This window comes from Bombus pyrosoma, linkage group LG2, assembly GCF_014825855.1.
Source record: "Bombus pyrosoma isolate SC7728 linkage group LG2, ASM1482585v1, whole genome shotgun sequence".
NCBI lineage: Eukaryota > Metazoa > Arthropoda > Insecta > Hymenoptera > Apidae > Bombus > Bombus pyrosoma.
This window is the reverse complement of record NC_057771.1, coordinates 8,879,390-8,896,144: the sequence shown is the minus strand read 5'-3', so window position 1 is coordinate 8,896,144 and position 16,755 is coordinate 8,879,390. Positions and strand designations below refer to the sequence as shown.

The 16,755-nt window shown below is 42.3% G+C and overlaps 2 protein-coding genes across 11 annotated transcripts in view; one reads left to right on the top strand and one right to left on the bottom strand.

Annotated features, from left to right (window-relative positions):
* The window catches only part of LOC122572704, a 178,676-nt gene that overhangs the window by 129,596 nt on the left and 32,325 nt on the right, over positions 1 to 16,755 (bottom strand). The gene's annotated exons all lie outside the window — the stretch shown is intronic.
* LOC122572657 (dipeptidase 1) overlaps positions 4,629 to 16,755 on the top strand; it is a 76,895-nt gene continuing 64,768 nt past the window's right edge. Inside the window, exons 1-3 of one of the 10 annotated variants that reach the window (XM_043737942.1) lie at positions 4,633 to 4,963; positions 5,809 to 6,405; positions 6,470 to 7,933. In XM_043737942.1, the coding sequence (XP_043593877.1) occupies positions 7,809 to 7,933 (125 nt within the window). In that variant the 5' untranslated portion in view covers positions 4,633 to 4,963; positions 5,809 to 6,405; positions 6,470 to 7,808. Of the gene's footprint in view, positions 5,028 to 5,808; positions 7,934 to 16,755 lie in introns of all 10 variants that reach the window. The other 9 variants (XM_043737985.1, XM_043737978.1, XM_043737960.1 and 6 more) reach the window with 9 other exon arrangements.

Below are 16,755 nucleotides of genomic sequence, written 5' to 3'. Positions count from 1 at the left end.
TCGTGGACGCAATCTTGAAGGTGGAACGCCGTTACGTCCGTTCTGGGAACATCTAAATCTCGTCGCGACGCCACGCTCTGCAACACCGAAGGGCGTGTCAGTCACGCGACGACCGATCATCGTTACCACCGGATAAATTAACTTCACTCTGCACTCTATAATTTTATTGCCAAGTCGTACGTATTTTTATCGGACATATACGGATATCGTAATCAGTTATGTTAATCGATAAACACGATCGAGCACGTCAAATACGCTTATACATCTCTTGTCTCTTTTTTAAACGTGAATTTCGGAAGAAAAGTTTGAAAGCAAAAATAATTTACGAGATCGCTATATACGTATACATATAATGGAGAAAATTTAGAGCCCAATCGCTTTAGGAAAAGATCGGTTTGCTGAGAAATACGCATCGACGACTTGCTCCGGTTTCGCGTACGAATTCTAATTACGTTCACGTACGCTCTGACACGTGACAGTAGATTTGTATCGAGCAGAATCGTTCATGAGATGGTTCTATGGATTTGAGATGGTTCGGCCTTGCTCATCTTCCTAGCGTTCTTCTTTTTGATAACTGCACGTTGTTTAATATAGCACAATGCAATATCGTTTAGGTCAAATTTGCTGGCGCAGATGTTTCAATCTCCCGTTCGGGCGAATGTTTCGCGTAGAAAAATATCAATTCAGCATTTACGTTTCGCTGATGTTTCCTACAAACTTGACCAGGATAACTAGCTTCAACTTTCGGCTAACAGCAGTGCGATGACTAGAAACGTTCTCAGAACAATCTCACCAGGCTAATGTAATTATTATTAGAAGAGCACTGTGTACATAGTCGCACATAGTTTGCGACTGTTTCCACTTCGAACGACCTGTAATTCGCGGTACGCGAATATAACTACGATCGGGACGTGCAGTCGAACAGGATCGGTATTTGCATGGAACTTTTTTTATATCGTTTTTACATCCCTGATCCGTCGCGCGAAACGAAGTCCGAATCGATACTACGATAACATTTCCAACACACACACACAAAAAATGCCGAAATTCCCTGCAACGAATCCGGTAACTACGTTTCGATCATTTAGCCAGCAACATTGTGTCAAAATCGAAGATACGAAAATACGCGCCATTCGGGTCGTATCGGAATTGCGTGAACGATACCAGCTGCTCGATTATTCTATCGTTCGTCCTTTTTTACTCGATGGATTCTGGTTATTCCATAGGATATCTCATGAAAGTATTCGAACAATATATTTCACGTGTCTTCGAATGGACGAAATCTTACGAATATATTCTACGTACTGTACGAAGTTTTTTAAAACACCAGCACTGTAAGAAGACGGAACTGTTACGATTAGGCTGTGAACTTTTATGAAAATTCATATTTTCGAGGACATGAGTGAGAAAGTAGGAACATCGGTGGGGAATTAATTTTACCTACCAAGTATTGGAGAAAACGCTATGCTTTGCATATATTTTGGATATATATTTTTGCACATCGTGTGCGTCTTGCTGTCTGTACTCTAATTATTATTATGTGCTTTCTTTCCTTCCAGATATTTTATATCAATTTCAAGATATTTATCAAGATTATCAATGAATCTCAAGATATTTTATATAATAAAATTAAACAACAAAATTTTATTATAATTCTATATAATAAAGATACAAATTTTCTACGATGAAACGTTAGAATACCTTCGCCAACTACTGTACGCTACCAACTCACGATCGAAAATTACGATACACCCTGTATCAGGCTAACCTATTCGTGTTACAATGTTGCGTTTCCTATTCAGACGCGCGCCATTTATACTTCTCACGCCACGTCCAGCGATAATCGAGTGTCGTCGCGTCAGGGTGAGTCGTTTCGTTGGATCATCGCCAGTCTCGACGAGACTTGCTGCGCAAATTGCATCTGCTCGAGCACGCCAAATTGACCATGAGCCGAGGAAAAAACCGACGATTCGGGAAACGTAAAGTACCAGCCGTTTCCGGTGCGCGTGATCTCGTATGCAGCCTCGTTTCATCATCGAGTCACCGTCGTCGTTGGGACAAACAGACGATCATCACGACGGATGCGATTTTACACGTGCATTTATACGACGAGCATTTCCAACTAGACCAGCGTTTTCCACGCGCCGACTAGCGCCGTTTCTCGTCGTTAACACCACGCGATAATAATTATTCCACGTCATACCGGTAATTACACTCGGAATCGCGACCAAGCAGCCAGATAGCCGAACAACGAGAAGAAAAAAAAGGGAAAATCTGCAGCGTGAATTTTTCTGTTCGGCCCCTCCACACGGCGTTCTACTTTCGGCTTTTTAATGATTTTCGATAAATTCGTGGGGCCGGCTTCGAAATAACGATCGAATCCTGGTAACCAGGCCTCTATAGCCCATTTGAAATTCATATTCCCCGGGGACGATGGTATTTCACAGCTAGTGGAACCGACCTTGTGACATTGATGGGATTAATTATGAATTTTCGAAAGGAGCTTCCGATCGGCGAGGAATTGACCCACGAAACCGGAACGAACATGTACAAGGGGTGATTGATCGACGCGTATTATTACGCGTGTTACGCGATAATCGAAGCTCTTAGCCGAAACATCGTAATTTCGTTAATTAAGTCGTGATCGTGAAGCGAATCGAGTTTTCCAGTTTCCCGACTGTCGTGCAATAGCGGAAGGCAGGCGACGACAACGCGGAATACACGTGCCTTCACAGCCAGGCAAATGCGGATACATACACGTTAAACTGATTTATGGTCGCGACACCTTTTCAAAATTTGCATTGCACCGACCGTGAGACGAATGAACGTCCTGCTGACTGGCAGCGTGTGAAAGGAGCAGAGAAGAGGGAACAGAGAGGAACAGGTTAGGGAAGAGTTAAACCAGGCTAACGGAATAAGCAGTAACTTGATAGAAGCGACGCGATGACTGTAAAAGTGTATCGTACTCGTCAGGTGGATCCGTTTATCCGTATACTTCTGAAGAAATTAGATTCATCCCGTGTAAACACCATGGCTATTGATTTTCAGGGTTTCCTATATGTCAACAAAGTCTCTAATCTCAAATTAAAAGAGAAACAAGAACGATGAAAAAGCGAGATTATCCCTTAGCTTCAAAGGTTAATTATTGAAAATGTAATTTTGACTTGGTTTTTAACAGTTAATTTAAATCTGATATCTGACAATTATTTTCCATTATTCTGAATATAAATAATTGTATCGCGTAGCGTAAGATGTGAAAACACGTTGTAAAGAAATAATTTCAGTATATTCGTAGCTTGTCAAATACTTGCGTAACTTTTACAAAATGCATATTTCGCGGTAAATATTCTGCAACCCTTATGTAGTTCGTTACACCTCTGCCAGTTTGTTCCAAACTATACCAAGGTAACCGTAACAGTCCTGTCGCGTTACAATGCTAACGAAGTTACACAAACCTTTTTGTAGCACCCACCCATAAAAGTTTTCCACGTTAAGTGATCAAATACTTCCGTGCCTCGTTCTATATACATATATTCTACGTCATTATAACCCGCCTACAATACCAATAAAGCATCCTGTGTTCAAGTTCAATCGATAAAAGAGGGTGACAAAAATGAAGTTTTTTATTACACCAACGAAAGTCTAGCATTAATGAATATTTTCTCCGACAGAATCATCGACAAGCATCAACTTCCATGGATCAGCCTGCCATAAAACGAAAAATAAAGCAGCGGAGAAGATCGACCACGGAACCCTTCGTCTGTGAAACAATTCGTCGAAAAGTCGGTCGCATATCGTGGGCTAAGCCGTAAAAAAGGAATCAAGGCGACGCGATCCTCTTTACGGGGCTGTAAAGCAGCGACTGGCTGTTGGTTGCCGGCGGGATCGCACAAAGAATATCTAAATCGGCGTAACCGTGACGCCGTCTGCTTTCCTCCCGAATTCTTGCTGCCAAAATACACACATGTGCATTCGCAGTATCAGGATTAGGACACTTGTGAAAACTTGAATACATAATTCGCATAATCTCGTGTTGTACTCGCTTCGTCGCGAAACAAACTTCTTTAGTAATCACACAGTCCACTCTTTCCTTCCTGCTACATCAAAAGCTGCGAATAACGAGCTGCTCGTGCGAGGATTTATACAACAAGTCGCGTTCCGTATGAAATCAGCAGCTGTCCTAACGCTTGTAAGCGGAGGCGTACGTAATAGGACGAACGAAGGCTGAAACCTACTCAAAAAAGTATTATAATTACACAACAAAGTCCCTTAGCAATCGTACAATTCGCTCTTCCCTTTCTGCTACATCAAAAGGTGCGAATAACGAGCTGCTCGTGCGAGAATTCGCGACGCAACAGTCGCGGTTCGTACGAGATCAGCAGGTGTCCTGATACTTACGAACGAGAGTATACTTAAAAGAATGCTCCGGTTAGAAACGATTCGAAAAAGCTTGGCAGATCGCGCGTTCGTCGACCGATGTGCCTATATGCAGACGGCCGGCAAACAGAGGAATACGTGGGATCGGAATACGAAGTGTCGAAGGGGATAGCGGGTTCCGGAAGAGAAGGCAGAGAGATAGGGGAGCGGATCTCAATGGAAGAGAGGACGATCGTAGAGAGGTACGGGAGCGCCTGCGCCCTCGGCTATACCGAGTTTCTGCGTACGTTTCCATCAGTCGGGTCTTCAACTCCGGACCGCGAACAACCAGTGATCGGGACCGCGTGACTTGGACGCCGTGCTAACACCCTCTCACAGACCCCTTGCAAGAGGATCAGCGACGCGACGCGCACCGGAAACAAAAGGTTCTCCAGTGAAAGTTTCGATCTTACACCGGTACTGTCCGTGCTTCCGTTTTCCCAACGATTTACGCGACGAAACTTCCGTTCCCGATTGCGGTCCAAAGTTTCGCGAACAAGTTTTCCGCAGAACTTTCACACACGCTTTCGCCGCAACGAGAATTTTTGTACTTCTCTTTATCTCTCTTTCTCTCTCTCTCTCTTTTTCTCTGCTACTAGTAATTTTACACGGTACGCAATAGCGAACATTGTTGGCCGCGAAATTTTTACGAGCCACGCTTGTTCTCCGCTCGAACGATGATGCTCCATTGCAAGTGGTTCACGCGCGACGAACAACTAATCGGAAATTAACGAGAAAATGCTTCCGATTAACAATTGAAGTAGAACGATCGTTAATTGAAATTGTGATCGGCGATGCTTCGTAGTTTCATCGGCTGGATTTCGGTCGTTTGTAAATCGCAAAGCAGAGTGATCTCGCGTGCGAATATTTAAAAATTCACGGCAAAGGATGAATCTTGGGAAGCTAGACGAGCAACGAGATCATTGGTCACCTTGTGAAGGAGGATCAAAGGGCGTGATCGTTAACGCCGTTAGCGCTAATTAATCACCTGTCATACAGATAAATATCGTGTATCACGCTGATAACCGGTTACGAAACTATACGACCATGTATGCCGATAATTATGAACAGGCTAACTCATTAGTCGCAGTCGACGTTAACGGCCTCGTTGCAAACGGCGTCGCCTGTTTCCATCGCGTTCCTCCAAGCCGTTCAATTGTTAATCGGATTTATACTCTGTGACATCGTAAAAAAGGACGTGGCTACGCGGTAATTGTCTTTGAGAGCGATTAGATTCCTTCAGAATCAACGAATCGAAATAGAGCGAGCGAAAGAGAGAGAGAGAGAGAGAGAGAGAGAGAGAGAGTGAGTGACAAAATTTCAAAAGCGTCAAACGATAAAATCCTCGCGTGTTTCGACCCTCAACTCTTTTTTTCCATCCTCGGATTGCAGTAATGCATCGTTCGACTGGAAACCTCTGCGGAACGATCGTTCGGTCGGTCGCGTGGAAAACCTCATGAGAGAGAAGATCGTGCACGCGGACGCAATCAAAGAGACTGGAAAAAAAGTATCCGCGTCGGATTGGACGATCCATCATTCGCTACTGGTGTTGGCTGAACCAGAAAGATAGGCAGCCTGATCGAGATAGAGGGAGAAGGAGAGAGAGAGAGAGAGAGAAAGAGAGAGAGAGAGAGATAGTGCAACACGCAAACAGGAGGAAACCATCCTCCCCTGGCTCGGAGATTGCGTAATTAATCGCGAGACTTAATCGAGTACCGAATTAATTGGGACAGATTTACGATCGAGGTCTGTGACAGTGGACCGCGATACCGTCGACGATCATGAAGTATCACCAGTGCGTGCAGATGACCGCGCGGCGGTCGCAAATGAAAAAGACCGCACGGGAGCGTGGTTCGATCCGACAACGTTAAAGGGACACGGATCGTACATCACCGTACCGTCCCGGAACACCGGTTCCACCCAATTCCCAAAAAGGAAACGATCGAGCAAAACGAGTTTTTCACGCTCGACCTGCTCGACCAGCCGGCCGTACGTTTCGCCTCTGCCTTGCCTGTCCACCTTTTCACGCTGCTAATTAATTTTCATCCTTTAGCGCACTCATGGTAACCTCGCGGCGTTCGACGACAACGGCCAATGACTGGCAGCGTTTTGAAAAATAAAATCACGAGATCATCGCGAGTCTCGTGGTTCGTGGTAACGAGCTGAAGATACTCATCGTGGATTCGCGAGGCCAAATAATTTGGACAGAGTCAAGACCCTCGAGTCCCCAACGTGCTTCAACGTAATTAGCGAACAGTCGCCGCCAAGTGTTTCCGCGGGAACAGTTCAATTTCCTCGCAACATTCTCGCCCTAGGCCGAGATTCTGACCAAAAGCTGGGATCTGGTCGTCGAATCAGGCACTGTGCAAATTGTAGCCTCCGAAAGGGCGGTTACCTGATTCCATCAAGCTCTTTATAACCTCTCGAGGACCAAGAAGAACTGAGCCGATCGATGGGGACGAGCTTCGAAAGGTAATTCGGTGTGACGATTATAGGAAGGAAAATTGGTGGTTGAATGTCTGTGAAAGGAAGAAATTGGCTACGATTTTCGAGATCTTTATATAAAGATTCGAGATGCCGATGGAACGAGGTGGCCAGTTAGATAGAGAAAATTCGATAAACGCGCATCATCGTTGAACCACGGGTTGAAACTTTTCTTTAAAAAGTGCATTCCTATCGGGGCCGCGCCACTGCGGGGAAATTAAAAGCAGTCGACGCGTATCCTGTGGCGAGCGGACGTAAAGATAAGAAGAGGACAGTGCGCTGGTGGTTGTATAAAAAAAAAAAAGACAATGCTAAAACGCCGCCAGAAATGCGAGCAGAGAAAGAAGCAGAATAAACGATTCGTGGAACTTTTTTAACTGAAGTATCGAGTACCGAGAACAAAGTTAAATAACGGTGATATAAAAAGTTTATCAGCAACGACCGCGTAGTTGAACCAACAAAAGACTCGCTAAAAAAAGTTTGTTAACCGAACGATAACCCACAGGAATCTACAAAGATGCACGAACGCGAATGTCCAGAGGACAAACAGAAATTTAAGAAGAAAAAGACCTTATGATCAGCAACTGTCAAGAACGCTATAGTAAAAGCTTAGTGCGACGATAATAGAACGGAACTCGGACGACGTTCTCGGATCTGTAACTGGACGATTGTAAATCTCGTGTTCGCTGAGAGTTACGTTCTACTGCCAACGAGTTCCGTGAGAATGAATCGTGACGAGTAAGAAGGGTGAGAAAACGGTAACGTCCGAGTGAAAAGGGGCCGAACACGACAAACGGAAAATTGTAGAATCGTTGTTAGGAGGGATATCCTGCGGGTGAGCCGGTCAGCCGACGGTGATGGCATGAGGACATTAGTAAGGAAGAGCTGCGGGTCCAGCGAGGAGGAGGATGAGGATGGTGGTGGGCGTGATGGTCCTTGGTCAGCTACTGACGAGGATTTTGCTCGCTGCCCACGCAGGAGATCGACTCGCGGCAGCTCGCAGAATTCTCAGAGACGTGCCATTGATAGACGGGTGAGTAAAAGGAAATTGCTCTAAGATTGCAATTTTACGATCTATAAATTTTTTACTATAAAGAAAGAGGGAGAGGGAGAGGGAGAGGCGCAATTTAAAATCGACAGCTGTGTACGATATGCAGGTAGCTTTTCTTGAAGAACAATGCTAGTTTCTGTAAGTAAAAATTGGAGGATTTTGAGATTCGATCTTGGGATTTACCAATTTAACGGAGAAAGGGAGAACGACGAAGCTTGGAACCTGTAGATTTTTAGAAGTTTACACGAAGTTTCACTGGAAAGTAGTACTAAATAGAGAGAGGAGAATGAAATCGCATAAATGTGGGCCAGTATAGATACTATTGAAATAGTTATCACTAAAATACGACATATGGAAATAAACTAACTTTCTTTTTAATATAGCGAATAGTGAACGTTATGTTGTTCGTGATTGTTAATTATTTTATCTGAACGACGAATATGTCAACGAGAACCGAGTATGCTAGTAACGTATGCCTAAATGGTGGATTATTTTAAATAGAACGATTGTTTAATCATTCGGAAGAAAATTGATTACGAGGCAAAAATTGGTACGCGTCAAGGATTAATGTAATGAATTTGTAATGCATACGGTGAAATTAAAGGAAATCGATAAGAAGTTCGTGATGTAATAAATTAAATTTGTCACAGACGTCAACCATTTATAAGGATGGGCGACAATTTAAAACGGGAATAACTTGAACATCGCCAATCTGTTTTTATGCTTTATCGAATAAAATGCCAGTTCGTTCTCATTTCATATTTTTGTTACAATTAAATTGCGAATATTTATGGCTTTATAGAAAATATACAAATTCGAGAAACGTATAGAACTCATAGAACATGGAAAAAATACACAAAATATGTAAAGTATAGCGAAACAAACATCTACCTACATTTCATTTCCTTAACTAAATTAATAAGCAGAAATATGAATCTACACAAGCATCTGCGTTCTAATTATAAATTTTTAACAAATCATTTACGAGTCTACGATTTATGTAACATTCTCTAACTTTTATTGGTATAATATTTTAACACCGTTCCTTTTAACACCGAACACCTGAGTTATCCTGTATATCACGAAATAACGTGATTCGATCGTAGTGAAACGATTGCAAGTGGAATTTAAAACGAGGTATACATAGGCGAGTTCGCGTTTAGGGATGCTAACGTTGCCTGTGGAATCTACAGAGACCCGTTCCACCACTCCAGCCCTTGGTACTTGAATTTTTGGCATGCGTCTCGTAAAATTGTTGAAATTTTAATGAATAACTGAAAACTCTAGTGTAATCGTTAACTCGAGTGCTCTATTGAAGCATCGCAAGGTACGAATTTATAGCCAGCGGAGAACAATGTCATCGTAACGACGCGCATGGACGACATTCTATAGCCGAAGCATGCCTCTAATTACACCGGAATTAAGCTTGAAAGGAACGTCGTCCGTGTGTCCTGTCCAATTTGCGATCGAGCGTCGAATCGTCCGAAAACGCTTGCTTTTCCATCTCTCTACGGAGAACCAAACTTTCCTTGGATTCCACAAACGAATCGTTTCTCAATTTCGTAGCTATACATCGTTGCCATTCACGAAATCGAATCAGTCGACGAAAGTTTATTTTCCGCGTCACATATTTCTATCGTTCGGTTTTTTTGATCAACTCGTCTCTACTTTTTCTTGTTTCTCCAAATTGATGAATTTTGCCGAACAATGAAAAGGAAAAACGCGCGAACAACCGCAGTAACTTCCTCGCGGGAAAATAGAGGAGCAAATTGTTTTTCGTTGACGCGATGTAAAATTCGTTACGCTAAAATTTCAATGACAAACGTGCGCCAGAGTTTCGCAGAAACTCGTCGATGACAAAAGAAACGCGACGTGGTTTTTGATACGGTCGACCGCGAAAACCTGACACGTTGCAGCAACTCGCGCACAATGCGCAACGTCCGTCCACTGTGTACGAACAAACACGCGGACAAGAACGTACAAGCGATTAAAGGGTGGAATATGAAAATAGTATCCGCGGAGAGATTTGATGGCGATGCAACTTAAAATCGTTCTTTTATCTCCTCCGAAGGGAAGAAGAGGCGCGATTCGATTCGAAGAAACTCGAGAGTCGCGTGTTTTCTCAGAGGTAATGAGAAAGTTTCACGAGTGCGAAAGAAAAGACGTTAATGAAGAAAGAAAGAGAAAAAGGGAGCGGCGAAGCGATTGAAGAGAGACGGCGAAGAAGGAGAAGGAAAGGTGTGAAAGGAATAAAAGTAGGATGAAATTTATCTCGAGGATGGCCAGTGGCTATTGGTCTTCCGCTTTCTCAAGTTACCTCGAAGTAGATACGAATTTCCACTTCTCGTGGCTGTGAAACAATGCCTCGTGTCTCCTTTCGCTACTTCCATCCGTACACGTCCCAACGCCTGCCTTTGCGTATTTCGTTGGCACGCGACTCTATCGATGTCTCTCACCTCTCGATAGTCTCTCGAATCGAAAAGCAACAATGATCCCTGGTCGGCGTAAAATTTCACTCGAATGATCCATCGAAACCAGGCAAAGATCCCTTCTGCTTCGAACAACCAACGGCAGTTTTCGTTCGTTCCACGGTGTGGTGCATTTGTAAACATGGAAACAATTACAAAGCAATAAAAATTCTTTCGAGTTATTTCGAGCCGACTACCGAATCGTCTATCGATGTGTGTCCTTTTTTCTCAAAATATAGATCTGTCACTGTCGTACAACGAGGTTTCTAGCGACCTGTCAAAAATAAGCCAACGAATCGTGGTAAAGACGAGAGAAAGAATGATTCTTTTGTTGGTGCAAATTACGGTCTTCTCTCCGTCAGCCCTGTCGACTATGGGCAAGGAGAGAGTCTTTCATCCCCTGGGTCGCGATAGAAATTCGAGAAGTCCTCGGACGTATCGTCTCTATAAAAGGATAGCACCACGGGAGGAAATGGAACACGAACGATTTCGCCAATTGTCGACGACCCGAAGGCGATTCGTTACCGATAACGAGTGAAAGCCTCGTCGAGCCTATTGTGCCCTGTATAATAGTTTGCATTTTTCCTCGGCAAAGGCCACGAAAAGAGTTCACAAGGGCTTACGTAACAATCGCGCGATGAGCATCGCCCTGTTGTTCGCGAAACCGTAAAAATGGATGAAACCGTTCGTCGGAATTTTCGCGACTGGCCAATTCGTGTATCGTGGCCGAGCTTTTTCGTTCATATGCGAGAAACGCACGCGGAAACAAAGAGTCGACGGTTGTGTTTCGCTTCATTATAAAAAAAAAGAAAGTATATATGCGGCAAATCTCCGGTGACTGTTCTCTACGTTTTCATCTGACTCTTCGATAAAAAGGACAAAATATTTTTTTTCATCAGGGTTATTATTGCCGTGTTTCCGCATCAGTTATTCAATTAAAACGTACACAAACGAGCGTTCGAGTGTCGACAACTCGCGTACGAGCCAAGGAGCCAGAACAGACCGGACAAAAATTCACGAACGTTGCTTTCTTCTGCGAAACGTTTAAGCTCCGTAATTATCGCTGGTTGCTTGTACGCCTATTAAACCGTGGCCCGACAACGGTTTGGTGAACGAAAGCGGGCTCGTTTTTTCACTGGAAACGCGAGATATTCGCAAAAATATTCCTCTGCGAAGCTGATAACTCGCTTGGACAGCAGCCTGTAATTACGTCGTTCAACGATTCTGTTTATAACGTTCATTGCCGTGCGGAAATATTTAATTACCTAGGTCGTTTCGTGCCGCTGGACCGCAAAAGGTGGGCCGACTGGTCTCCCACTGGGAAAGCAAAGGATGCAAAGCGGTTTCCGCGTCACGACCCTTTTCAAATGTTCTTTTCGGGAGGAAGAACGTGTGCGCTAAGAAACTACGGACCATAGACGTTTCGGTCGTTTCAGATACTCAACTCGAGCGAAAGACTCGCGAGGTTCTCGCAAAAATTCGGAAAATTTTCCAAATTTGCACCGACGCTATTAACCAAAATTGAACTCTTTCGCTGCGCTGTTAAGATTTGTTACCGTTGTATCGAATTACTTGTTCCAAAATCTACGACACGATGGATCAAGGGATAAATATTAATAATTTATAGGTCCGTGTGTTTTATCACTTGTGTTGTGATGTTACTGGACAGTTGACATTGAAATATTCAACACTTTAGACACTTTCCTAGCCAACAAAACTTTTTCTAATTCAACAGATCAAGTCTTCTTCTATTAAAATGGAAATATGAGACGTAGTTAGTTGATTTCCCAGATCAAAATTTCCTTCCCGAGTATATTTCAAAACACTTGAAATTTATGCATAATTGATATAAATGTTGTTCGTAGCAAATGTTTTTATATTTCCTTTATAAAACGAACCATGATAAATATAATAATATAGAAAATCCGGGTGCAAGGCAACTTTCTCTCAAGTTTCGTCGCTTTGGCAATGTACAGTGAGCGGATTAAGACGTTTCGAAGATTTTCGACAGACAAGAGTTCTAACAGGAGACAAAGTGACGGAGATTTTCTATAACGCGGAGCAACAAGTCTTTACCTTGAGTCATGAAGCAAGTTCGACCTAATCGGTGACTTGATCGTGAAGATTGAAATCGTAGAGGAACGCGCACGAAGAATCCCACGACAAAGAGTAATATAATCCGAACGAGTGAAAGCTAGTCGTTGAACATTATCATTCTTCTAGAGCACGTGATACTAGCAGAGTTCAAAGTTGCGAGTTTATCGCGTCGACGTACGGTCGTATCCGCTCAACGGCGCATAAATATATAAGCACACGGATAACGTACATGCAGAACAGGGTGCAAGTAGCGTCCAGGATGATGCTTGAAGCTTAAAAGCAGAAAAGGAGATTTAGGTCGTCGCGGAGTTGGCCAAGTTCGCGCAGAATCGACGAAAGTGGATAGAGGAACGTCTATATGCCTGTCGAAGCCCGGATATAGATCCGAGTTTACCTTGTTTATCTTTTTTTTTTTTTTTTTAATGGAAGAGAATATTTTAGATGGAAGAGAATATAAATTAATCCCTTAAACATGTATACGTGGATTGATCTAGCCGTAAGTAGTACGAGCTTTAAAATGCAAATTGGATTTCAAGTTGTAAATATAGTTTATCAGGTTACAGTATATGAACGAAATCGATCAACTCTACTTCTCACAGATTTTTCAAATTTGGTATATAATTAATGCTCGATTACTTAAAGACGAATAATTTGATTCTAAATTAAGAAAATATTAAAAAATAATATTGCAACGTTATTGAAGTTGATCGGTGCGCCTTCTGACGTTTGCTTTCAATTTTCCACTAAAATTACGCGCTGATAATCCCCTGCCTTCTTTTATGCTTCATAATAATCACTATATGACAAGTATTACGGCTGAAATATTAACCTTAATTAACCAAACTGCAGAGGAAAAACTAATTCTGATAATAACGAATTAACAACGTACGCTCCTGACAAGTACTCGAACACCTTATTATCTTCTATTGCATGTGTATATCTTATCAAATTCCTGTTTCGACGTTCCAACTGCGCTTTTACTTTACGAGCCGTGTACTTTCCAACTTGATAAATTTTATGACCTCGTTATTTCTCTTGTACCGCTAATGCGTGAATGATTTAAACTTCTATAACTTGAGGTTCATCGATTCCTACTAAAATTTGCGTCCAGAAGATAAATCAACGATAGAGCGCGGCAATGTCTCGAAAGAGATACAGAGCTCATTATGCAGTCTTTGCCCGGTAAGGATCGGAAGAGGGCACATACGCGATTTGATATTCTCGACTGCACTCGACGTGATCGTAACCGTATTCGGAAAGAATGCGGTCCACGAGGCAATGATAACGATCGCAATAGCCATAGAGAAAGATTATCGAAACCGCGACACGTGAGACTACTCGACGTACGATAATATCGGCTCGCTATGGAAGAGTAATTTTCCCAGTTTCCGGAAGCTACGTGGAAAGTGTCATCGTAATGCAATCGAAGGTTTCTTCTAGCATCTGGCTCGCGCGTGCCAACGTTCCACTCGAAGAAGAAGAAAGAGAAGAAGAAGAAAGAAAGACGAAGAATGTGCATACGCTATAAATCCTCTCATTCGGTTGGTGCATCGTAGCGAGACTTTGCAAAACGCTCTATTTCAAACGTGGTTACCTATCGTGTACGTGGAGATCAGAGTGCAAGCCGAATATTCGCAGACTCACGCGAGCTTTTTTCCCCCGAAGTAGAAATTTATTCGTTAAAAGCGGTCGTTCTAGTTTAAGGAGCCGATACTCATACGTGACCCGTGCGGAAACCTCTTTTCCCTTTTCCTTTCTCTCCTTCCTGTCTCTTTCTTTCTACCATCCTCTCGTCCCTACCGGAGAAACGTTCGAAGCTCGATTTACTTTCGGTGCACTTTCAATCCACTTCGAATCATTCGTGTGTCGATTTGAAACGATTTTCTGCCAGTGTACTCGCGATGCCTCGCCGCTCCAGTTTCCAGACGAAAGGAAATTAGGAAATTGACGAGGAGCTCTCGCTCCCTCTCTCTTCATTCCTCTCTTTTTTATTTCGAGTAGTAAAAAAAAAAAAAAAAATTCAAATGGATACTACTATCGGTGGTACCTATAGAGAAGCAACACCTTTCGTTACCTTCGGGCGGTAAGAAGCGCTACCTCGAGAACAATAAGACAGTTTTCGAATTGTTTTTCCGACTGACGGAAGTCTGCCAAGTCTATCGACGAAGGTATCTCGCTTTCGATTCGAAACAATGGCTTCTTTTTCGCGCGAGATCTCCTCGTTTTGTCCATAGAAGACACCTCGAGAAAAATTTACGACCGACTCTTATACCCTTAAGATTTTGATTGACTAATCGCAGAGTGGTAAAAACAATGATTCGTCCGTTGTATACCCGTCACAAGGACAAATCCTCTAACACGAAGTTAATACTTACAGTTAGAAATTTCACGAAGTGTCACGCATCCACATCGATATGCAGTAAAAAGCGCACGTTTAGATGTCGACTTACACGTATCCATAGGTAGCAAGCTTTCTTTTACGTACATTCTGCACACGTCGGGAGATATTAGGTTGTCCAAAAGTGTCTTTCTTTCGCAAACGTGTTTTTTACAACAGTTCACCTTCGTACAAAGGTGAAACCAAGTCTGTGAAATGTCGCGGTGTTTACCTCGACAGAACAAAATGGATCGTACGTAATTCGACAAAATAATATAAAACTATTAAGATGTGTATAATTTTATGTGCTGGACTGGTTTGGCTGCGTAGTAGTGATACTTGTATGTGAATATCAGTGTATGGAAGTATGTGTGTGCGCTGTGTCTCGAAAACGAATGAATGTAAACTGTTCAGTTGGTTAAGAGTCTGGTATGGAAGAAAGTGTTGAGACGCGTATTTCAATATCTTTGAAATCGCTTATCAAATAAATATATAACTGTTCTAATAAAAATTCTAAGTGTAAATTTAGTGTTCCTATACCATTATTTCGGCTATTAAGATCCAAAATTCTCAACGAAAACAAAAAACATTGTGCGTCTATTATTTCCTCATAAAACGAAAGAAACCTTTCGGACATCCTAATAGAAGGAAAAACTCCAATACGATATTAAACGTTCTAAGCAAACGATTAATAAGATCAGCGACAGCGACTGTAAGAATCTGAGCGATCTTACGTGTGCAAAGAAGTTGCTCTATCAACTGCAGGAGTTGCGAACAGCAAATAGTTAAATTAGTGAACACAAACAGCAAAGGTAGAACTATGTATTGTCCATCGTGGCTACGAAAAGGATTTGCACAACATCGTATCATACTAATCGATTGAGTCTAAGCACGTACGAATATTCGTACAAACATTTGACACTATCAAAATGAAGTATAAAATCTGATGTAAATAGAAGACAATTGAAATATAGAAAAAGGTGCAAAGAAACGTTTCATTGAAAAATACGAACAACACTTTTGCAACTGCTGTATATATCATGTATCTTATAGATATTGCAAATGTTATTTCCACGATATTCTATATCTTTCATAGAGAAACATCATTTATCGTAGACAAATATAACGTGAATATTATTTGCGTGAAATTAAACAAAACTACCCCGCTGTAGGTGCAATGAATTTTTTACGAGTTTAATTTAAAAAACCTGTTCACTGTGTGATAAACCCGATTCCTCCAGAAGGAAACAACCGCCGCGCACTGCACCGGTTGTTCCGTATCGACACACGAGTTCTCTCCGTTCAATTTCATTCGGATAGCTGGCGGGCGTGTCCACTGGTTCGCCAAGGCGTCTGCTTCGGTTCCATTTAAAGATCGTGTGCAAACGCCAGTCGTTTCCACGATAACGACCAATGTGAAATATAAGCGTGTGCCTTTTGCCACTAGCCCTTTCCACCCGTCCGTTAATTCAGCCGATGTAATAATGTCGAGGGAAGTTTAAATTTTCACACGTGACTTCGTTCCACGTCGTATCGATCTAAAAATTTCGTGTAAAATCTACGTGTAAAATCTGGCGATAATCGTTCCATTCTCATTACCGAATTATCAACAAACGGATACCAAGATATATTAAACTGTTTGAGGTTCTTTCAGTCAAAATGTATCGATTCGTTTCATATTCGATATAAATAAGAAAAGAACGTAATACGATCATTCGAAGATTTATTGAAAAGTTATAATAGAAATTCGAAGTAGGGAACAATAAAGGATTTGCGGTTACTATGCTATAATACAAGAATGAGTTTGCGATCGATGCAATTACGATAGCCGGTTTAAAAACGTTCGCCGTTTCTATCGATAA